This window comes from Aplysia californica, unplaced genomic scaffold (genome assembly GCF_000002075.1).
Source record: "Aplysia californica isolate F4 #8 unplaced genomic scaffold, AplCal3.0 scaffold00677, whole genome shotgun sequence".
NCBI classification, from domain to species: Eukaryota; Metazoa; Mollusca; class Gastropoda; order Aplysiida; family Aplysiidae; genus Aplysia; species Aplysia californica.
The window spans coordinates 194,912-219,428 of NW_004797947.1; the positions used below are offsets into that span (position 1 = coordinate 194,912).

Consider the following 24,517-nt stretch of genomic DNA (forward strand, 5'->3'; position numbering starts at 1 on the left):
GGCTTATATTTAACGATTCTAAAATCAACATGCTGCATCTTCAAACAGGTTTTCTTAGAACTACTCACAAATGCTTTTCCTGGTACATACGATGACCCCTTTTTGTTCCCAAAACAAACAAAAAATTCTACCTAAAAATGTATAAACTGATACACGAACAAACAGAACAAGGCGTAAACATTATTTATTCTGTAAAGAAGCTACATTGGTTAAATTCATATAAAAAAACGAGGAATGCTTTATTTAAAATGTCAACCATGTGTATACAAGTAAAAAATATTGTAATTGTAGCGAGTGGAATGTTTTGTACTTTTCAAAGCCTGATCAAAGAAATGCTGCATCATAACTATTTTTGCTACTCTAAAACTAAAAATTTCCAATTCTCTCTGACCTCACTTTTACTTTTAGTTAAAACTGAATGATGGAAGAACCAAAACATAGAAATTCCTAATACAGAGGCATCTCAACTCAATGTTTCAGTCAGAAGAGAATATAGTATGTGTGTACTGGGGCGATGAAAAGAAGAGCGCTATGTACAAACAAAGAATAATGAACATTGGTGAATGATCGCATGATTATCTACAAAGCTGATATGAATGATCAACACCTACTGCTGATACCTGTATACTTAAAATTACATTTCCTCTGTTAATACAAATAATACGGATCCTGACTAAGTCTAGCTGTATTCATTCTTTGCTTACTTTATAATTTAAAATTACCGGTACATTTGTTTGCTTTCCTCTGGTAAGTGTTTTACAGCGCTTACAACTGCAAAAGGTCATATGAGTGCGCAGGACACACTTAACATTTTCAGCTGGTAGGAAATTTTGAATTTTCCCTGGGTGGTGGCCGAAGCCTACTCTTATCGAATTTAGACCACCAAGGAGTAGCAGTAGAAAGGCTGCAGAAAGAGTCAGGAGCCCAGTGGAGGGGGCAAAGGAGGTGAGGGGGTGGGGGCAGAAAGAGGAGACGAAAGCAGACGAGAGAACATTGCTAGAGAGCAGGAAAGGAGGTGAAAGGAGAAGAAAATTATTTGGTCGCTACCCGGGTTCTAACCCGGGACCTTTGAATGAGAGGCCAACACCTTAACCTCTAGGCCACGAGAGCCCCCTAACATTACATTTATGTTATATAAATCTCTTACTATATACACCTACAAATAATTTCACTGTTTGAAATAATGTTTCAGCCACGCAATCCAATCTATTTCATGGTTAAAGCACAAACAGAACATTCTCCTTCAGGACATTTCAAGATCAAATCTTTGCCACCTCCCCTGAACCACTGAAAAATCAATTACACCAAAAAGTAGCCTACATGCATTTCTAAACATTAACTTAGATGCACCTAAACTAGTATACATACACAAGAAAATGACAAAGCCAAACTTGTAAGTTTTTAAAAACTAATATACACATTTTCAATCAGTTTTGTTCCGTAATAATCACATTTTTTTTGTCTTTGCTTAAAACCTAGGTGACCAACTATCCAGTTGTTGTCGGCAAAATGGGTCAGGACCATGGCTGACAACTATGCTTTCTAAAAAAAAAAGCGGGCTCATTTCAGCTCTTGGGACAGTTTAAGTTCTAGAGTACATGTAACTAGCAAATGATAAAACAATGCATGAACTTCTATTAAAACTTTTGGAGAAAATGCAGAAAGTCCAACAACAAGTATACTTTTCCTCAAAGTGAGTTTCCTCGTCACTGTTCCTGAAGATACAGCTGCCAGGAGACAAATGTTCTCATTGGTGGTCATTTAGATGTTAAAACAGATCTCAATTAGAGACTCTAAACAACTTGGTATGATCTTGGAAAGAGCATGTTTGTCATATAGTCGTAAGTTAAAGTAAAGACTATCCAAGCACAGAGTAGGAGTGCACATATTTCTTGTCTGAAAACCGTAGCTCGTATGCCATCTCATTTTCCATTTCCTCAATCCTTGAGAACAAAATGACTGTGAAGCCAATCTGAAAAAAAAAAGGATATACCACATATAATCACTTCCCAATCTATACTTCACCTTCAAACAACCACACACATTTACACAAACACAAACATAATTCACACACAGATCTGCCACTCTATGAAATCTAAAAATCAGAATCTCAAGAGGAAAAAAAAATCAGGATCGGGAGAAATGACTAATCAGCCAGGGATACTGTCAAGCTGGCTTAAAAGATTTTTCAGGGGTATTCATATATAAATATATGAAGGCGGAGTAAGTTTTTCGAAAAACGCGGTGCAACTGAAAGAACAAAAAAAATCGGAACATATCCGACCGAAATCGCAATGCTTGAGATTTGTGGCACAAATCAGGATATACCCCGATTAAATCAGGATGAGAGGCAGGTCGGCACACACAATGAGGCCCAATGCAGAGCCGCATTGTCTGTTTTCGATAATACCCCAGCACTCACCCTCACATGACCAGATTCAAAGAAATTCGAATGCCCTTTGTACACTACTGGTAAAGTACTATGATGCAGCGTGTATATGAGGCTGTGCTGGAGTGAGCCTGGTGAGCTTATGTAATCTGATACTCTCGACTCTCAAAGACGATGGGTGTGTTGTTTTCTATTGAGCTAACAACTGAATTTGAGACAATTGTGAGGAAAAATTTGATTGAGTTTTTCAAGACGAGCTGTTCGACAAATAAGTATTGGCATTTGAGAAAACAGTGTTCCCAACACAAAAAAAATATTTCTATTCAGTCTGGTAAAGGCAAATTGTATGAATTGTCTGTGATTTTAGGTTTTGAGTGTTCGTGTTATCTGTGCCCAACTATATTTACAGCCTCCAGCAACATTTTTTCCCCACAAAAAATGTTAGCTAAAATTGATCACATTTCATAGAGGTGACAGAATCTCCGTCGTAAAATGTACAAAGTTACTAAAAATGTTCACTATTATGGGTGGTAAAGCCAGTCATTTACTCAGTAAAGAGACAAATTTACTGGATTTGCTATAAAACAACAATATCCCCCCCCCCCCCCGGTACTGACTGAATTACTATTACTTGGAAAGAGGATTGCATTCCATAATACACAGTTCATAACCTTAGCCAGAGATCCATTTGAGAAAACTGTTGCTGGACAGCACAGAAAAAAGAGTGATCAAGTAGGCAGGGTGATTTGTACTTCTCTACAGGTTCAATATAATTGCATAACGCTTTATTTAGAAGGGTCAACTGTGATTTTTGTGGGTAAAAACCATCATTCCAACCCCCCCCCCACCAAAATCTATAAGGGCCTCGAGGACCGATTTTCACTCACTCTGGGCACTTTTTACTTTTGGTATTTTCCGATCCCCCATTCAGTCTAGATTTTATTGACACTAGTCACTGAGTGAGTAACATTAACAGAATTTAATTTTACTTGGTTCTATGTTGTTTACTAAGAATTTTGATGTTTAACCTTGTTTTTCACAAAACACACTTTTTCACCACTTTTTGCTGGCATATGCCATTTTTTTTCCTCCACCATTTTAACATTTTCAAACACATAGACTTGAAATTTGGCATGTAGTAAGAGAAATAGTTTGTACTTGTAGTGGGCTGGTTAGTTTCGTATGTTTTGCCTTAGAATTTTTTTAACAATTTTTTTTTCATGCTAAAAATATTTTTAACTCACTTCAGACGGGTCACACAACAGTTGCGTGACCCCCGCCATGACGCTCGCGACGGGTCTCACAAGCCCTGCGTGACCAACTTTGGATTTTTTTTTTCGCTCTACAAATCACGCACGGATCGCGAGACCCGCCTCATACCCTTGTTTGGCCAAGCCTGAGCTACTTAGACTTCGTTTCGTATCTCTGGGGCCGGTAGTTTTTAAGTTATTGAAGGTGAAGGACAGTGACCCCAACTGGGATTGAACAGACCGGAACTCGCGCTTTGTTTTTTTCTATACAGCTCATAGTAATCCGACAGTCGCGTCGTAGTGACGGTCGAAGAAGTCGCATGAACAAGAATCACATAATTTCGCCGTTTTCTATACTTCTGTGCGTTTTACTAGTTCTAGTGTCTCAGAATATGATGTGTCTAATAGTTAGGATCCTGGATATGTACCCGAACACGGCCCGAGTCGTAGTTCTAGGGCTAGATCTAGCACTAGTACCGGTGTTGTTTTTCGCGCAACGAAATCACAACGTCGTGCCGTACATCTGTCTCATGTAATTCAGTGTATGGGTCTGAATCAATTCACAGACCAGCTTTTATATTTCCACCAAACACTTGCACATGTATACAAATCAAACCAGAACACTTTGAACTTGTATTTTTGTTGTTGCAGTGAATTTCATTCTACTTGTCACGTCTCTGGAAATTTTTCGAAAATCAAATTCATGCCAATTTAAAAAAAAATCATACAAATTAAAGTATTAGACTTAGACAACTTTAGTTTTTTGTATTAGATTAAGCTTGAATGTTACTTTACTGTGTCAAAAAATGATTACAATAGGGTAATTCTGAGAGTTGTGGTGATTTATTGAAATACCCCCCCAAAACGCCAGTCTTCAACGCTTGTGACTGGTGAAAGGGCCCAGTCGCAAGTGAGTTAAAGACCAAATTCAATATCCCTAAATTTGAGAACAATTTTGGATACTTTGTAAGTATAGTATAAAAAATCAAAATAGTCAGCTGCAAGCACCTATTTATTTGTGACATTTTGCAAGTCACAGAATTATAAAAAGTTAAAAACTGTAGAAATGGTGGAGACCAAAAAATTGTCTCTTCAATTTTTAAGATGGTCGCCATTTCCACGCCAACAGCTTACGTAATCGAGTGTGTCAACAGTTGAACATGAATCTTTTGTCTCATACTTACTGCCTGTGACCAAAGTTGTATCAGTTTGTCTTTAGTTAAAAATGTTGTCCCGTAAGTATCGAGGCCCCTTAACAGTTTATCAAGTAACAAGCTTCAAAGAGCAAGGGAAAAAAACAACCCAACCCCAAAAACTCTTGAAGTCACATACCTATCAGATTGAAAAGAGAAGACAAACTTAATATACTCACATGGGCTATTGTGCGAGCCAACCAGTAGAGCCAAATGAACACCACAAATGCCAGTCTCTGAAGTAAAAAAAAAAAAGAAATAAGAAAAAGTTAGAACAACAGGAAATTCAGGGCACACCAATGAATATATGTGTAAGCCCAATTTGTGGCTAAATTTAGGAACACAAATGACAAATAATTAATTCTGGCATGATATCCAAATGTGTTATGGATAAAAAAAAATAATCAAAGAAGACCCATTGATAAAAGTGGCAGTGGATAACCATGAATCAGTAGAAATAAAAAAATTATTTAACACATGATATTACTCCTGAAACTATCTTCAAATGAACCACAGAAAAGAGTCCCAAATTCTATACACAATATGAAATAAGCAATCTACCGATCAGTGCCAAACTGTAACCAAAGTAAAACACATTAACCATTTCTCTACTGCGAGCAGTGCTTCACGGCTGGTGTTAACCCCCAATGCTGGACCGCGAGCAGTGTTTCATGGCTCGCCACTTCCTGCTTCAAACCCACACCTACTTTTGTAATAATCTAATCTGAAATCTCAGACAGAAAAATGATCAGTTTTAGCGACATGTTGATAGAGGTAATTGTTTCCACTTTATTTTCATATTTTCAAGACATGTTGTTAATATTGAAAACTGAACTAAAAAATCTTTAATTTGTCCAAAGGAAGGCTGAATCAGAAAGTAGGTCACAGATAGGGCCCGGTCCAGGTGAGGGAACCCCCCCTCCCCCCTGGTAGTGAAAGAGTTAAAGAATAAGAAGACAATCTCTGAGGGTATTTTAGTTGCTGTTGATCAGGTGTTTGTGCAAGTACTTTCAAACAAAGTTATATTTTCAGCCCACTACAATTGTCCTTTGAAGTTATTCCTTGTTTTATCAAACAACTATCAAGACAGATCAATTATTTTCGGATTGCTTCGGAAGAACTTGTATCATAAGACGGACAAAAATATAATTATCCAGAAGGCTAGGACTAGGAATGACCTCAGACCATCATTTTTATGACAGCAAACAGTAAAATCAACTTTGGATTTCAAGGCTAAAGAGAGAAAGGTATATGTGAGGCAGCGAGGTGAAATCAGACGCACGTCAAAATAATGAAAGTCAAGAAACTGGAATTTTTTAGCAGGTTTGGGAATATTTTTTATTGAAACTTTGTTTTTGGGCTAAACACCTTTTCTGCCCATTAAAGAACACATTTCAGTGTGGAATTTACTGAAAAGCGTTGATTAAATGTCAATTTTCAGTTTCCCCTGACACTCAAACTAAGGAAATAACTCAACTTGTGGTGGCCATTTTCTCACTAATTTTACCTCTGAAACCAGGCAACCCCCACACCCTCCAATCACCAATATCTTGACTTGAATCTGAGATAAATGGATATTTTTTTTCATCAAATGCAAGGCAAATGGACAGGCTTTAATACGATATCAATAACTCCCATGGGTCTCAACTCAGAATTTTTTAAAAGGAGGAACTTTCCGCGTGATCGTGACAGAAGCCTATTTTCGTGAGACACCCACTATTATTATTATACTGTGGGACCCTGGAATGTTGAAATAAAAACCATCAATTTATCAAAGCAAGGTTATTTCATACCAGTTTGAGGGTTTGGAAGATAATTTCAAATAAGAGTCACTTACCAAATATTTATAATCTTGATTACGTACAGAAAGTGGAGGCGCACTGTGGTCTTGTGCAACTTATTTATATTTTACCTTCATCATATTCCCCTGCATTTATATAAACTATATAAAAATGAATCTCGGTTTGAGCCTGGGAAAAGGCCTAGAACCAGAATATCGACTGTCATGAACCAGTCTGGGTGTAATGATTCATTTAATAAACATGAAAGACAAAATTAATGCTCAAACTCAAAGTAGAGTAATAACTTGAATAGCTCAAGTAAACCTATTCAGTGTGAGAGGTGTAAGAACTGTGGGAGGACAAGATGCAGTGACACTGAAAATCTGCAAATCTTGAACAAAAAGCTAAATATAGAGACATAATTTACTGTCACCCATCCAATGAAACGTGAACACTTAGGCCCCTGCCCTAAGTTCATTTACACGTTTACAAGTAGTTATGGCGGTTCCCGATTATACACAAGGCATGCACTAATGCGCACTTTACTTTGCAGAGAGCTGTAGTAGTAATCAAAATTCTAAATATTAAAATTTGCTTCCAATTTCTTTTCTTTTTTGTCCTCTGGTGTTGCGTCCAGCCACCCCCCCCCTTCCCCAGAGTGTATCTTTAAAACCCCCCCCATTCTGGAGTCCTGTACTTCACAGCGCTCAGAACGCGCGCAGGTTCATTGACCGGTCACAATGATCAAAGAGTCTACATAACAAGAGGGACCACTTCTCTCTTTGAGCCAATTAAAAAAGTGTCCTCAAAATTCGGTGGCGCCCTCTTCGCAACAGCGCACCTTTAGCGAACAGAGTTACTCTACTTGAGTTTAAAAAATCAAAGTGAAACTAGCAAGTTTTTGAATGAATTTCGGAAGAACGCTTTTTTAAAATGGTTACGCTGACAAAAAACCTCTTCCGGAGGAAAGGGTGATTGTTTTCTTCGTTTAATTTGACTTTAGAATGAAAGGCGAGAGGTCATTAAAATAAAAAAAAACTAAAATGCCGCACTGAAAGAACCCGAACTGCTGATGAACAGCAGTCGATCTGCGCACGCAAGGAGGTGCTATTCCTATTCTTCTTCTGGAAAAACGAAAGAGACCTTCAAAACAGACTGCAGCGCCATCTGAAGCAAAGAGCATACTTCCTGCGGACACTTTTTTGGCTGAGTGGCCCATCTTGTTATTTACTATCTTTGCAATGATGAGCCCGACAAGACGCTTGTATAACTTTCTTTTCTTTTTTTGTTTTGTTTTGCCCCCACAAGCGACAGCACAGTGACGAACATTATTTTCATGGCGACACCACGTTTGTAATGCAGAACCTGCATGTTACAAATATTGCGTATTCAGACTTTTACAGATAAATTTCTGAGATCTTGATTTTCCGGTCGAGCTTCAGTGTCACATACAATTCCGCTTGCCGCCATAGCCGACTGTTCGCGTGAAACGTACTCTCAGACTGGGAAAAGCCGAATTAATATCACAATCGCGACCGGCAAAAATGAACTTAAAGACGTTATCGGATTTGGTTTTCAAATAATATTCGAGATCTTTTATTATTTTCCCGCCACTCAGCGATTTTGTTTTCCAAATTCCCGGGTAATTCCCCAGGCCTGGCAGTCAATCTGCTCCCAGCAACTCGCTTTCTGATTGACCCGCTGTCGCGGTAGCGGAGTTTAGAGGAGGAAATGGCGGTAGCGGAAATCCGCTAAATAGCGGAATATTGAGACCCATGAACTCCATATGCCCCAAAACTGACGAGCGCCTGAATCCACTGCGTCGTGACTCATAAAGTACTTGTCTATCTAATCCATTGCCTCCAGTGCTTGCATCTCACGAGGACTACTGTTTGACTAGATAGGAACAAAAATGGTTGAATGTCTCCTTTGTTGCCACCCTTCGTCCAACCCATCCACAGACCTACCACCCTATGAAATCTCAAAATCAGGATCTCAGGGGGAAAAAGAAACGGGATCAACCGCAAATCACCAAGCTGACTGCCAAACTGACCTAAATATTTTCCAGGTGTGTCAATAAATATACATGCTCTCTGTGTGTGCGTGTGTGTTATAATAATTTTAAAAAAACCCTGAATCATCACGTCAAGCACTCCGAATCCACATGTCTACTCCCCCCTCCCCCCACCAAACCAATAACTCTCGAAAGATACTTCCATAGTTCAACCAGTGTGCATGAACGGACGGTCCCCAACACACGTAGAACTCAGAAGGCGAAGACAATGTCAAGCCACGCGAAGCGAATGTGCGATTGAACTGAAACACTTTTACTGACGGGTCCGACTAACTGCATGTTCACACCAAACACTCGAACGAGCGACAGTTGTTCTAGGCTAACGACAACGGCCGACCGACCAATTGTACTAACAAATCTGTTCTTATCCTTCATTTGCTTTCTCAGACCAAAGCAATAAGAACCGAGTGTTAGTCTACTCAGTTCAGTAAAGTTGTGTAAGGGTTAGAACAACTGTTGCTCGTCAGAGTGTTTGATGTGAAAGCGCGGTTACTAGACCTCAGACTATAGGCCTGTTTTGAAAAAAAAACAACAGAACTATGAATTACTATCGATTATCTGTATGTCGCAACTGCAACCTATCATCGGAGGATTCTGATCAAACACAACTTAAGGCGAGTCAACTACTTAATCCCGCATCGATATTTTGGAATATAATGCTCCAAGTCCCTATTGACAAAACGTTCAAAGGGTGCTTTCCGCGAAAGAGAAGAAGACAGAGTAAGTTTTCAGAAAATCCGGCGCAACAGACAGGAACAAAAAATAAGGATAAACATGATCGAAATCGGGAAAATTGGGATGCTTGAGATTTGGGGCAAAAAATCGGGATACCCGATTACAATAGGGACGAGTGGCAGGTCTGCATCCAAGTAAAAAGAATAATCAACAAATCTACCCCTCCCTGGCATGTAGCAATGATTCAGGTGACTCTTGTCTCAGCTGGCTGTACGATCAAGGCTACCTATGAAAGTTTCTGTGCCTGCACGACACTTGATTTCTGTAACGACAAGTATCAGACAGATTTCCCATGCTCACAAACCCGAAGATCGGGACCACCCAGGGCTCAGACTGGTGGGGTAACACCTACCTCCAAACTGCAGGACTTCCAATCTTCCTTGTCGGACATAAAAGTAAGAGCCGGCGCTACCAAACTTAGTCTGGCCTTTTTTTTGTTCGACTCAGAACACAGAGGGCAAAGCAATTTCTACTTTAGACAGGTCAAAACCCCTCGAAAAGAAAAAACTTCTCTGACCATTTCTGAGCTGTAAAATTTCTGTTGCAGACAGATGTATTAAGAAGAATTTATTAAGGGGGGACAGGGGAGATTCCGTCATGACAAATTGCCATCTTGGACAGGGTTCCAGCATGACAGGTTCGACTGTATATTTATTCCCATAATTTTAAGAAACAGCATTTTAAAGAAAGAATCAATTTAAATGACATTGATATGTACACCACTCTACAGATAAGCCAACATAATTTCAATAAAAAATTCAACTTACAAAAGTGTTCAGCCCGTAGAATGAGAACTCGAACACTGAGAAGCAGAACTCGATGAAAGTGTACATGATGAAGGTGTAGGTGTAGGCTCTCATAGTCTCCATGTACAACACAAAATGCTGGGAATAGAAGAATTAAAGAATTGCTCAATGAACCTGAGTTAGACAACATTGAAAGGAAAGGAAATTCTATACTGCTGAGGGCACATTCATTATACTGTCAAGTTTGAATCCACTCGAAAAATAAAAAAATAAAATTAGTAGAAAATTCGAACATTTCTTTTAACAGATCAGTACAGAATGGGATTTTACAGAGTTCAAACTGACTAGCAGATTAGCGACAATCACATTCATATGCTTAAAAAAATATTTCTAAGACGAAACTACTCTTTCTGCCGGTACTAAATGCATTTTAAAAAACTAACATTTTTTCACAATATGACAACAATCTGTTAAAAATTAAATGTATGGTAATTGACAAATGGGACACATATCAAATAGAAAACAGGACAAGTGGTTTGATAAGCAGTTTTCATTTCTGCACAAGAAAAAAAAAAAAAGTAGCATATCCAAATGTTGAGTCAAGTACTCACACTCATGGTGACCACATAGATCATGTACAAGGTGAACAGAATGATTATCAAATGGCAGACATTCACAATGATGTCACTGGCCAAGAAAGCTGAGGAAAGATGGGAAATACAAATAAAACTCTTGTACTCACACAGCAGAAAGTTTCAGGAAATCTTTATTTGATTATATATATATATATATATTATATACATATATATACACTAATACACGTGTGTGTGAGGCATCTGGGTGAAATCAGGTGTACGTAAAAATAATGAAACCGAAGTAACAGGCATTTTTTCTGCCAGTTCGGAAGTTCTTATCGCATTTTTGTTTTTTGGCTAAACACTTTTTGTATCCATATAATTAAAAATCTCAAAGTGAATTTGACTAAAAACGTTGATTAAAGGCACAAAATATGCTCTTAAACTGGTACCATACATATATCTAAAAGAGAGATATCAACTCTATGGTAACAGAATTTTACTTAGCCACTACTGTTCAGCTTTAGGAATTCAACCTCGAACGATAAACTAACTTACCCTCATATTGATGAGACTTCCAATTCCATCTGAAACCTTGACTGATTTCAAAGTTTGTCTCATAAGCACCAAGATCTAGCAGCCGAAGTAGCAATGCTCCAAAGGAAAGAATCTTAAATGAAGAAAAAAACAAAACAAGAATTATGTAAATGAAAAGGTAATTATACACATATTAAACAAAAAATTTAATTTATATGAACCAAGTCATAATATATATATTGAGAGAGAGAGAGAGAGAGAGAGAGAGAGAGAGAGAGAGAGAGAGAGAGAGAGAGAGAGAGAGAGAGAGAGAGAGAGAGAGAGAGAGAGAGAGAGAGAGAGAGAGAGAGAGAGAGAGAGAGGGGGGGGGGGGGCTATGTTAAGAGTCTTTCATTATACAATTAGTCATTCAAAAGAATAGAAAAAGTAGAATTCTCTGTGCCAGTTGACAGATGTTAAGAGTCTCAAGTTTGAAAATGAGCAATGTGTCAGCTTAGTAGAATATTTCTTTTAAGCGAAATAGAAGAAATAAAGATTAAGATGACTTGTGGCTTCTGCAAAAGCCAATGAACGAGACCAATTCTGACAGAAGAATTCGTCACATTTTCAGCATTCAAAAACTTCAATTTCCCTTGTGGATGTACAAAACTTGCCGGCTTTTCTCTTGGCTTCAGCATTTCTACCTCCCATACTTTTGTGTATATATATATATATATAATAATATATATAAGATAAGATAAGATACATCTTTACAGTGGAACTCGGATTCAACGAGGTCGCCGGGCCTGACCTAAAATCTCGTTGAATCCGAGTGTTCGTTATAGCAAACACGAGGTTTTGTGTAGATAATTACAGGCACTGAGCAAGTAATGTATAAAAAGAAGCCACAAGTAGCGCCTGAAATGCCTGCATATTATGAGCCGTGTAAAAAAAAAGATTGATTCGTTCAAATGCACACGTCTGTGTCATCTTGATTGTTTACCAAAAACTTGTGTTGCTGTGTAGAGCCTAGCCTACGGCAACTTTTGATTCCATAGATCAGTGCACAATTTATTACGTAGATATCTACGTCAAGACTTGCTTATCATTGCAATGATGATCAGTTGCCGATGGGAAAAAAAGACCGTGACACGTTTGTATCAGCGACGTTCAACGTCCGGACCAGTAGTGCCCCCCCCCCCCCCCCCGACACACACACACAGTCACACATGTGCAGGCCGCCCATTCGACCCCAACACACGCTAGAGTAGACACGTGCGCGAGCCAACAACGCATGTGTTGGTATGAAAAAGGCCGCTTATTGGTCGCATGCAATCGAGTAAGTGAATATATTGGTTCACGTTGCAGGTGCAGTGGATGGTTTCCGGGAATAGATAAAGTTCGTTGTGGGAGAAAAATGAGCGAAGCCACATCTGCGGGGGCTGTTCACCCTGGAAGCGACCTCGTTGAATCCAAGCTCGCTGATTTAAGTGCTAGTTGAATCCGCGTTATTTTTATTGATTTTAAAGAAGAAAAAAAACCCGGGGAATCCATCTAATCTCGTTGAATCCGAGCTCGTTGAATCAGAGTTCAACTGTATTGTCCAGATCCTGGAACATTGGTTTGGTGTTTCACCACGTGTACACACACACACATGTACACACACGTAGGCTTACAATCACAAGCATAATATAAATAAGCAGCAATATAAACAATAATAATCCTAAGCTAGATACGTACTCAATGTTATTCTGATGCATGCTCAGGGGCGGCTCGTGGGGCTAAAAAATGGGCATGCACAATTAAGCTATCGCAGATTGAAGATAATCAAGGGCATAGTAAATGAGATGGTGTATAATTTTAGGATCTTTGGGTAGGTGAGGGAGGACCTCGTGCTTTATTTTCATTCTTTTTACTTGTGGCTTTGACATCTAGAACTTGATCTGTTTGTTAGCTAAACATCAATTTCATTCATCTTGCATTGGAACTGAACACTCAAGAAATACCTCTCACCACTCCACTACAAAACCGTTCAAAAGCACAACTCATAGGATGGTGACTTAGATATGTCACGTTCACCTCCCTCAGGTTCACGGTCAAAGAATCACTTAAAATAGCGGCAAGACAATGAACTAATCACAATTCACCTGGGCACTTCGCTGCATTGCTCCGGGGCTCACAAAATTGTGGCAAAGAATAGAGCACAGTCTATTGCGTTTAATTTTAGATTCCCTACTGTGGGCTATGTTTTGGCAGGTGCACTTTTGAGATGTGCCGTCTTATCAATATTAATGAACCGCCAAACTCGCTGGCATGGATATATTACAAAGAGTATGATTAATTAGTCATGACTGTAGTGGCAGTCGAAAAAGCAATAATAAGCCAAAACGATACTGCACTAAACGCAGGTGTGTCAGGCCGGTAAACGTCGGTATGGCTCTACAGCGGGAAAGCCGGAATGGTAACATGATGGGAAGGCCAGTATGGGTAAGAAAAGGGTTTTATAAATTAAATGTAGGCTAGGGCCCATAGAGAAAAACGTTTTTTATTAGGCCTACTGGATCGATCAGGATTTTATGAAAAAATATTTTTGTTTGGTCACCGGCCTAGTCTAGTTACAGAAGTGCCAAGCAAAGTTTCGCCACCATCTAGATTCTATATCAAGCAGGTAAATTAATATATATAGGAGCTAAATTTTTTTAAAACACTGTCATGGACAAACTAAAGTGAACAATATATAGTTACGAATGACTGTAATCTTTCCAGGGATCAAATGGGACTTTCAGTCTCTGTCTTCACAGCGATTATTCTCACCTAGGGTGAGGATAAAATGGATATCATGGATACTGTTCTCACCCCGGGTGAGAATAACGACAGCCTAGTATTCTCACCCGGTTTTTCCATTTCGGCCCTTTTTATTTTGTTTCGGGCACCATAGGCCTAGGACCTTTCTTTCCCCCCCCCCCCTGTCTGCCCCTCTATTTTGCTCCCTCCTCTCTCTCTGTGGTGGTTGGCGGGTGCTCTGGTGTGGTTGCTTCTTCTTTCCTATCAAACATCTATCGTCTTTATCTCCCCTCCTTCTTTCCTATCAAACATCTATCGTCTTTATCTCCCCTCCTTCTTTTTTGTGTTTGTTACTCTCTTTCTTGTAACATCTCTAATCTTCGGCACTTATATGACCTTACTGTGTTGCACATGCCGTAAAACACTTACTAAAACTAAACTCTTCTCTCCCTCTTTCTACCCCCCTTCTCTTTCCCTCTCTTTCTTTTTCTCCCTCTCCCCTCTCTCTCTCTTTCTACCCCCCTTCTCTCTCTCTCTCTCTCTCTCTCTCTCTCTCTCTCATCTCCCCCTTCTCCCCCCCCCCCCTCTGCCTGCAAACAAAATTGCACATTTTCAACTTCAACCGAAGAGCGCTGGGACGTTTGTTTACACTAGTATCACGGGGCGCTACACGCTAAGACAAGGTCACGCCTGGACGCGAGAAAGATCTAGGGCAATTGAAACATCTTGGTAGTACAGAATCTTTGGAACTACCGTGACGTCGATGTCACAAATTCGGGTCAATAATTCTGTAGAGCTGTGGCAGCATGTTCAGGAGTCCCTAAAACTATCAGTGCAGTGTTGTTGAAGCGTAGAATCTACCGTATGCATCCCACAATCCAGTGCTGGGAAAGCGTACGCGTCCCTAACAGGGCAGAGTTCGGGAATGGTACGTGCCCCTAGCATAGCAACAGCCATATTTTTATTTTCACCATGGGTGAGAATAAACAACAGCCCTCTGTCTTTGTCTTTAGCTTTGGCTAGCTCTATTTGGACTCGGGTCCGTATATTATTTCTATCTATTCGGACTGCGGTCCGAAAAAAATGTTTATTTATTGAGACTCAGCTTCTAAGAGAGTTATGGGAGTGTAAGGAGGTTACATAATATTATTGTCGTCCGGGGATTTTACGTAAAACCAGAATTTGAACTAGAATTACCTACTAGGATTGTGTAATTGTATCAAAAGTCAAAAGACTGCACTCTCATTAGATCTATCCAATGGAGGTGTCTAAGTACACGGTAGTCGACAACTCAGGGTGTTTCCACCACCACGACAGCATCATCATTACTTCCACCACCATTTATCTTTCGGCATGTTAAATTTAATTTTGTTGTGTGTTATAGTTTTTCTGTAATTATTTTTTTTTTTTTATCACATTGCACAAAACAGACAGCAGCGGCCGCTTCCCAACACCTCTTCCCCCAGCGAGCCAAGAGAGCATGATCGCTATCCCCAGTCTCATCGGTCCACATGATTAACTGGCAAGGTCAACTCAGTTCGGTTGTTCTATTCATACTCATGAAACAGGGAGGGCCAGTTTAGATCAGATCAAGATCTAGATCGTATTTAGATCTAGTGACTGGATATTAAAGCTCACGCCTCGATTGTTATTAGAATCTATAGAGTAGAGGAGGTAGTCTGCGCTACCCTAAGCATAAAAAGTGACCTTGCCAGTCTCCGGTGAGAGGGGAGGTAACCGCATAATAACTGATGAGAAGCAAATTTCGTCTGCTATCGTCGGCCCTCTTCTTCTCCTCCTCTTTCTCCTTCGATTTGCCTACTCCCTTTGTTTTTTCTTCTTTTTGGCATTCCTTCTTGTTATCAGCTTGTGCTAGCTGTTCCACCTTTCTCTGCTCCCTTTGTTTCTTCCTCTCTTCCTTCTGCTCCTGTTCTTCTTCCGCCTTCCTCTTCTTCGAGAGTATCATCTCTCTCTTATCGTCATTTCCACTGATGGACAGTGCCACAGGTGGCTGAGGCTTTCTAACGGCCTTGTTCTTTAAAAACATGGCGATCATGTGAGAACCTTGTCGATGGTCATCTCCCTGGAGGGGGTCTGAGGTTCCAAGGCTCTTGCTGATGGCTGTGGGAGCGGAGGAGCCAGTAGTTCAATATTGTCCATCAGACTGGACCACATGTTGTAGTCGGGGTCGATTTTGGGGTACAGGTCCACCTTCTTCTCCCCAAGCTTAAAGTTCATGGAGCATATATTTCCTTGAGTCGATGACGACGAGTTTGTGACATCGTGGAAGGAGCAGAGGCAGAAGAGGCAGGTGACAAGTGAAGGGTAAGGGCAGGGGACCTTGTGAAGGTGCAGCTGGGTTCAGCTTGTCACTTGTGAGGACAACGTCAGGGTTGTAGGGAAACTGCCCTGACTTGGTGAATCCCGTCGTAGCTGTTTCCGTCCAGACGCCATGTCGGCACTGCTCGCCTACCCCCATCCTTCCCCTCAGAGAGGCTGAGCGGCTCTGTGCTTTGCTTAGTACTGATGCTACACGCACAACACACTGTTTTGTGTGTAGTACAAGTACAAGTATACACATCTTCATAAAAGGCATTGACAGCCTTACAACAGCAGGTCGATGCACTGTTAGAATACGTATTCAGGAAGCCTTGAAATAACTGACCTCCGTGTATGAGCAGGAAAACAACCATATCGAACAACCAAGGATATCCTGCCACAGGAAAGGATGCTGTCGGGTGTTGATAAACGCGAGAATACTCTGGCACGTCTTAATTGTTTCATACCACAGATTTGGCGCGCTGACGCCCCTGTTGCACAACCCCGTCGCTACTCTAATCGGAAAAATTTTCATAAATGCTGGAAATATTTTGGAACGGACGTCATGCTGGACTCAATTCAGAGTCCGAACGTTCGGAGAAATAGTGCCGAACTTTATTTCTCTGAATGGTTTCCGGCTTCCGGTCTCGTGATTTTTTTGGCCTATTTATTGCGAGAGTTCGGCGCCAACTTTCATTCTGCCTCTGGTCTGGGAAGGAACACCGCATGGCAAGCCCGCCTACAGACAACCTTCTGTAATGCCCACCACCATCATGCACACACACACTAACTAAACATGATCAGTGGGCAACTTTTGAACGTATGACGAGCTGAGCTGTGGATGGAGAGACAGTGTGAGTGACAGAGCAGGTGAAAGGAAGAATGTACGAGTGTATCCACAGGCGACAGCAACTACAAGACGACGACACCGACTCCCCTGGCCTGGCCCACAGCTCACGAACGAAAGGAATGCGGGTAAGACAGTGTTTTGCAAATATTATTGTCCATGGTTCGCAGGGTGCAAGGGAATGAGTGAGATTTTCTTTGTGTGTGCCTGGAGGGAGGGGGCGGGGTGTGAAAGTCATGCGGACAGGGATGAGCCGCGGGAGAGAACACGGAAATTGAATGAGTGAGTGAAACTGTAAGAGAAGAACGACTCATGAGCCCTGGAGTGAATGGACCCTGTGTTTCTATTTTTGTATACGTTGAACTGTTACCGAATAAAGGCTGAAATAAAGCCCGAAAAACAAACACACAAACGCTCCTCACTCTCCACTTACACACTTACTACGACACACTCACACATGCACACACACACACACAGGAGCAAAATTTTAGGTCTCTATATCTATTTCAATTTTCAAGAGCTAGTCTAGGGATTTTTAGATGAGTGTAAAAACGTGAAAAAGAAAGGTTTCACAACCGAATGAAATCAAAATTAGAACAGCCCATAAACAACCACAAAAATTAACAAATAAAGGCGTGAGTCCACCTGTCCGAAGAAGATTGGCTGTTTTAACCCTAAATGTGCGTAATTTTAAAACAAAGTACAAGATATTACATGTAAATTATGGAATCACATACATTAAGGGGCCTTCCAGTGTCAGTACATGTAATCTGTTTTGGTGGAACGTACGCTCTAAAATAACACATTGAAATCTACGGAGTGTCTACGTACACGGTAACCGGAAGATCCAAGAGATAGTTCACTCAGCCACTATCTCTCTCTCTCTTTCTTTCTCTCCTCTCTCTCTCTTTTACGTCCCCTCCCCCCCTCTCTCTCTCTCTTCTCTCACTCTCTGTCTCAATCTTTCTCTCTCTCTCTCTTCTCTCACTCTCTGTCTCAATCTTTCTCTCTCTCTCTCTTCTCTCACTCTCTGTCTCAATCTTTCTCTCTCTCTCTCTTCTCTCACTCTCTGTCTCAATCTTTCTCTCTCTCTCTCTTCTCTCACTCTCTGTCTCAATCTTTCTCTCTCTCTCTCTTCTCTCACTCTCTGTCTCAATCTTTCTCTCTCTCTCTCTTCTCTCACTCTCTGTCTCAATCTTTCTCTCTCTCTCTCTTCTCTCACTCTCTCTCTCTCACACACACATACGCACACACAGACACACACACCCACACACACTATCTCTCTCTCTCTTTCTTTCTCTCCTCCCTTTCTATCTCTTTTACTTTTCCCATCTCTCACTCTATCTCTTTTACTTTTCCCCCCCCTCTCTCTCTATTCTCTCACTGTCTCTCTCAATTCAATTTCTCTCTCTCTCTCTGTCTCAATTTCTCTCTCTCTTCTCTCACTCTCTCTCTTCTCTCACTCTCTCTCTCCCACACACACACACACAAACACACACACACACACATACAAACACACACACACATACGCACACCCACACATACACTGTCTCTCTCTCTTTATCTCTCTCTTTCTCTTTTACTCCCCCCCCCTCTCTCTCTCTCTTCTCTCACTCTCTCTCTCTCTCACACACACACACACACATACAAACACACACACATACGCACACACAGACACACACACCCTATCTCTCTCTCTCTCTCTCTCTCTTTCTTTCTCTCCTCTCTCTATCCCTTTTACTTTTCCCATCTCTCACTCTATCTCTTTTACTTTTCCCCTCTCTCTCTCTCTATTCTCTCACTCTCTGTCTCAATCTGTCTCTCTCTCTCTGTGTGTTAAAGTATTTTTGTGTGTGATTGTAAGTGTGGTGTGTGTAAAGATAGTATTAGTGGGTGGTTGGTGGGTACTCTTGTGTGGTCTGCTCCTTCTTTCCAACATCTGTCATCCTTATCTTTCTTTTCCTTCTTTTTGTGTTTGTTACTCTCTTGTAACACTAACACCTCTAATCTTCGGCACTTATATGAACTTATTGTGTTGCAAGTTCTAACTCTAACGAAAACAAAAGATAGTTTTTGGTATGAACATGGCGCTTTGGCGGCAAGCGTAAGTGTATGCCTGGTACCGAAGCTCGATCTACTTTCGCTTCGTTACCACCCAGATAAATAATTGTCCTGTGCTTTCACTTGCTGAAAAAAAAAAAGAAAGTGACACAAGCGTCTTGTCGGGCTCGACATCGTGACCGGTCAATGAACCTGTACCTTCGCATCACATTGTGAGTAGCAGTGATCGCATGGGGCCACTAAAGTCCATTCAAAGTGTGCGCTGCGCGAAGTATAGGGTTCAGGAATGGGGGGGGTTATTGATTTTTTTTAAAGGTACAGTCGGGGGGGGGGGGGCTGATCAAGTGCATACTTTAAAAAAAATCTCTCTCTCTCTCTCTCTCTCCCCCCCTCTCGCGTGTTTTCTGAGTCTCGTTCTCTCGTGATAGTATTACATGTATTGTGAACATCTATATTTTAGCTTTCTGTTCCAGATTAGCAGATTTTCAGTGTCACTGAATTTTGCCCTCCCTAAGGAAAGATGACGTGGGTGGTTGGCGGGTGGGTGCTCTGGTGTGGTTTGCTCCTTCTTTCCTATTAAACATCTATTGTCCTTATCTCACCTTCTTCTTTTTTATGTTTGTTACTCTCTTGTAACACCTCTAATTCTCTGGCGCTCATATGATTATGACCTTATGCAGTTGCGAGTGCCGTAAAACCTCTGCTAAAACTAAACTAAACTAGGAAAGATGACGGGGAGTAGATTGGGATAATTTTCGTGGTTTTGGGACATAAAAAGCGGAGTGAAACAGGAAAAGGGTCAAGGTCACGAAGGGAGCGAAGCAGTTACCGTGCACCTAGCTCAAGCACCCGCCCACAAAACAAGATACCCGGTTACCGTGTACGTAGACACTGGGGTTACGCGCCCGGTTGCTGGTTACCGTGTACGTAGATATTGACAAAGATAGTACATAACAAGATGGGCCACTTCTCTCTTTGAGCCAATTAAAAAAGTGTCCTCAAAATTCGGTGGCGCCCTCTTCACAAAAGCGCACCTTTTGCGAACAGAGTTATCCTACTTGAGTATAAAAAAATCATACCATACATCAGTCAACAAGTGAAGGAATTTAGCGCCTTTATTGTTTTTTTTGTGCTGTTTTTTGGGCATTTTTAATTGTTTTTTTGACCCGCCCTATGTTGCTCGAATTAATTTACACGCATAGCAACGGAAAAATGGCTGATAACCCATCAGGTTCCCCCCCGTCACAACGTTTTTCTGCTTCAAAAGCCCTGGAAAAGTTTGATGGGGAACTGTCAGTACTTTCCGATAGTGATGTAGGAGGTGATGAAGTTAGACCTGAGTCGGACAGCAGCGACAGCGATGAGATTGAAGATTCGCAAAGAGGGGCTTGTGTGCAGCGTTTTTTTCTCTTTTTTTTCATTGTGAGTGATTTCACCAAAAGTGTGACAACTTTGTATATACTTGACCATTGTGCATGAAACTTGGCCCAGTTAGAGACAATTGGATATAGATCTATACTTCAGTATGACTAAGTCATGAAGTGATTGGATTTAGCAGCTATACACTGTGAGAAATGTAAGTTGGAAATATTTTGTTTATTTTTATATTTTTTTCACCTTGTGTTCACTTACCTCCCATGTTTGTTTGGATTTATGATTTTTTTCAATTTTTTTATTAGATTAAAAATATTCTACATTCAATTACCTTCATTTTGGTATATAACATGTCTGACTTCCCGATGAAATTATGCCCATCAGACACAAAAGAAGAACAGGGGTACTTCTGAAATTCTAAAACTAAGAAATGCCTTGGTCACAGCGCGGAAAACCCCTTGGTAGTCAAAGAGATAAATATTTACTGCTGACATTTTTCGGACCAATTGAACCATATTGTATTCGAACAATCTTTGGTAGGCCTATACTATAATTATAGATATATCTATAATATCCGAAATTTGCGGGAAAGGATGTGATTTCAGAGTGTTCGGAGAAATAGTACCCAGCTTTATTTTCCCGAACGTTCGGTGAAATAGTGCCTAGCTTTATTTTCCCGAACGATCGGAGAAATAGTGCCTAGCTTTATTTTCCCGAACGTTCGGAGAAATAGTGCCTGCCTATAATTTTTGTCTATTCGGACTCGAGTCCGAATATTAGCCTCTCTCATCAAATCTCATTTTGCCATAAAAAACACCTATGAATCACAATCCAATTTTTAACACATCAAATACACAAAAGTATATAGATCTACATCTAGATCTACAAAGAGCACGCGTAGCGCTTCTATGACTGATTGGACTGGGTTCTCTTGGTCATTTTGTGATTTTCATCTAAACAAGGAAGTGAGGAAAAAAATTGAACCGCCAGAGTGAGAGAATGACAGTGTGAAACATTGCTGAACTTTAGTTCGGCTTATTCAAGGGAGTCGTTTGTGATTCCTTTAATTAAAACCATTATACATTTAATGAACAACTTTTCCACTTACTGTGATGGTGATAAAATTAACAAAAGTTGCGGTTCTCAGTTTCCAACAGAAACAGCGTCTGAACAAGAGCCCCATGTTTGTGTTTCACCTGCCCATATAGGTTGACCTAAATTTCTCTTCAAGTGAATCAAGTCAGGTAACACTTCCGGTGAATCTCAAATCTCCGATATAATCCGCAAAAGTGTCATAATAAGCACAATTTTACTGATGTCAGACAATATTATTGTTTTAATGCTTATTATGCCCCCTCCAATAACCCCTTTGAGAAAAATTAAAGTGCATGTACAGTACATTCGTCCCTCTTTCACAATGTTACAAAAGTTCACAAACTTCTTCAAAACCTTTAACTTTAACTGAATGTTATTGTCATTCTCAACGTGGTTACCAGCCCCCCTCTTTTTTTTACCCCGCAAAAATTCTAAAACCTGCCTGTTAAGGGTAAACCCCTTGGCGGTTTAAGAATGTCTTCTTTTCCCTGGAATACGTCCAGGCGCAAGGGGTATTGTACGGCCTAGGCCTACAGTTAGACCAAAGATACTAGATCTAGAAACGAATCTTCTCGGATTTTATCAATGTAGGCTAGCAGCTGAAAATAAAAGGAAATCTGTTTAGAAAAAAATTTAAATTCCTCCAATTTCTAGATCTATATCTATATCTAGATTCTAGATCTAGATTAGATCTAGATTCTTGATCTAGATCTAGTTCCTTCCCCCTTCCCCCTTCCCCCCGACAAATACCGAAAGTTCTTCACGTTGACTGGAAGATCTGGCAAAATCTGGGGAACGTGCCAACGCCGGTAAACTTGAAAAATGTAATCCGATGTCATGTCACTTTTGATTGAAAACCTGTGATTTTGTCCGGGCCAGGTCGACTCTAAAAGGTATAGGTATTGTGCCAAGTGCAGTGGATTGATTTCAAACTTCTGGAAGTGATAGAAGCATGCCATAAGCCCCCCCCCCCTTTTGATCGAGCGAGATCTCTAGATTAGAAAGATCACAGTCAGTTCCGTGTCCGTGGGCCGTGGGTGGAAGTATCATCATGATGTTCATGATGATGGAATGGAAGGAATAGATCTAGAAATCTAGATCTAATATATATCTAGATCTAAATCTAGGGGCGTTTAAAGGTCCAGCCGGTGGGATCAAGGATTGCTTGTCTGATCGGCAAGCAGGGGTCAAAATTTCACACCTCTCAATTGCTATCCTGTCTGATAGTGATAATGACATTGTCAGTACTTCCTATTACCACCAGTGCTTGCCTTTCCTAGTACCACTGACCAATTGAAAACAGAAACGTTTGAACATCTCCTTTGCTTCCACCCTTAGCCCCACCCACCAATGCCACCCCTCACTGCCATCATTGTAACTAATGATTCGAGGAACTCTTTTCTCGGCTGGCTGTACGATCAGGGCGGCAGGCATTGGTCAATTACTAATTTCACACCTCTGGCTTCTGGCTACACAGTCACAGGAAAGTTTCCGTAGTGGCTCGCTACTCGAGCACTCTCAGTCTCAGTCTCACGGGCAGACATGAGATTTCACACCCACACTACACTACACTGACCATCTGTGTAGTATGGTTGTTTGTTTATATGATATTAGTTCATGTTCTCTGTATGTTAAATGTGGTGTACTCCATATTATTTCAGAGTCTGTATCATTCATTGTCCCTGTTAATCCGTGTTCACAGATGAAATCATCATCTACCGTTTATAATAAATGAACTACACTGAGAAGTCTTTCTTCATGATGATTTCATCTTTAATAGTGCCTTGGGCGGCCATCACTGTCGTGAGTCCTACCCGAAAGACCCACTTCACTGCCTTTTACTTTTGGTCCTATACCGGAGAACAATGAGAAGATGCGTGATTGGCTGCTGGAGAGGTACAGTAAGTCCACCTTCAACACATGCCCTCACAGGCCCTTGCCTTGCATGACAGGACCCCCTGTAGAAATACATGTTGAGGAGACTGCCAAACCCAAAGCCTGCCACACTGCAGCACCCATACCCCTTCACTGGTAAGAGCAGGTCCATAAAGACCTGGTGCGGGATGAAGCTTTGGGGGTAATAGAGAAGGTCCCCTTCGGAGAGCCAGTTACTTGGTGCCACCACATGGTAGTCACAAGGAAACACGATGGCAGCCCAAGAAGAACAGTCGATCTCTCCCCCCTCAATAAATTCTGCAAACGAGAAACCTTTTCAGCAGAAGCCCCTTTTCCCCTTGCGAGGCGCATCCCTGGTAAGACATGGAAGTTTGTCACTGATGCTTGGAATGGCTACCACAGTGTTCCACTAAGAGAAGATGACAGACACCTCACTACTTTCGTAACCCCATTTGGGAGATGGAGGTACACTCGCGCACCACAGGGTTTCCTTTCTTCAGGGGATGGATACAACAGATGGTTTGATGCGATCCTGTCAAACTTCGAGAGAAAGGAGCGATGCGTAGATGGCACATGTCACTATGACGACAACCTTGATGCACATTGGTGGAGGACCATTGATCTCCTATCCACATGTGGAGCAGCTGGCATAGTCCTCAACCCAGACAAGTTCCAGTTTGCACAAAGAGATGTTGACTTCGCCGGATTCAGGATATCAGAAGACAAAATCCTCCCGCTGCCAAAGTACCTCGATGCAATCAAGTCCTTTCCCATCCCTACAAGCACAACGGATATCCGTAATTGGTTTGGGCTGATCAATCAGGTTGCCAATTACGCCCAGCTTAGAGATGCACTGAAGCTCTTCCGACCTTTTCTAAGTCC

General features: G+C 41.0%; 1 protein-coding gene across 2 annotated transcripts in view; it reads right to left on the bottom strand.

Annotated features, from left to right (window-relative positions):
* Window positions 1-1,214: 1,214 nt before the first annotated feature.
* The window catches only part of LOC101846247, a 30,912-nt gene continuing 7,609 nt past the window's right edge, over window positions 1,215-24,517 (bottom strand). Inside the window, exons 1-6 of one of the 2 annotated variants that reach the window (XM_005108308.3) lie at window positions 21,753-21,873; window positions 11,302-11,413; window positions 10,780-10,868; window positions 10,190-10,306; window positions 5,012-5,068; window positions 1,215-1,972 (exon numbers count right to left, since the gene is read on the bottom strand). In XM_005108308.3, coding sequence (XP_005108365.1) covers window positions 1,859-1,972; window positions 5,012-5,068; window positions 10,190-10,306; window positions 10,780-10,868; window positions 11,302-11,413; window positions 21,753-21,827 — 564 coding nt within the window. In that variant the 5' untranslated portion in view covers window positions 21,828-21,873 and the 3' untranslated portion in view covers window positions 1,215-1,858. Of the gene's footprint in view, window positions 1,973-5,011; window positions 5,069-10,189; window positions 10,307-10,779; window positions 10,869-11,301; window positions 11,414-21,752; window positions 21,874-24,517 lie in introns of those variants that run through there. The other variant, XM_035972397.1, reaches the window with a different exon arrangement.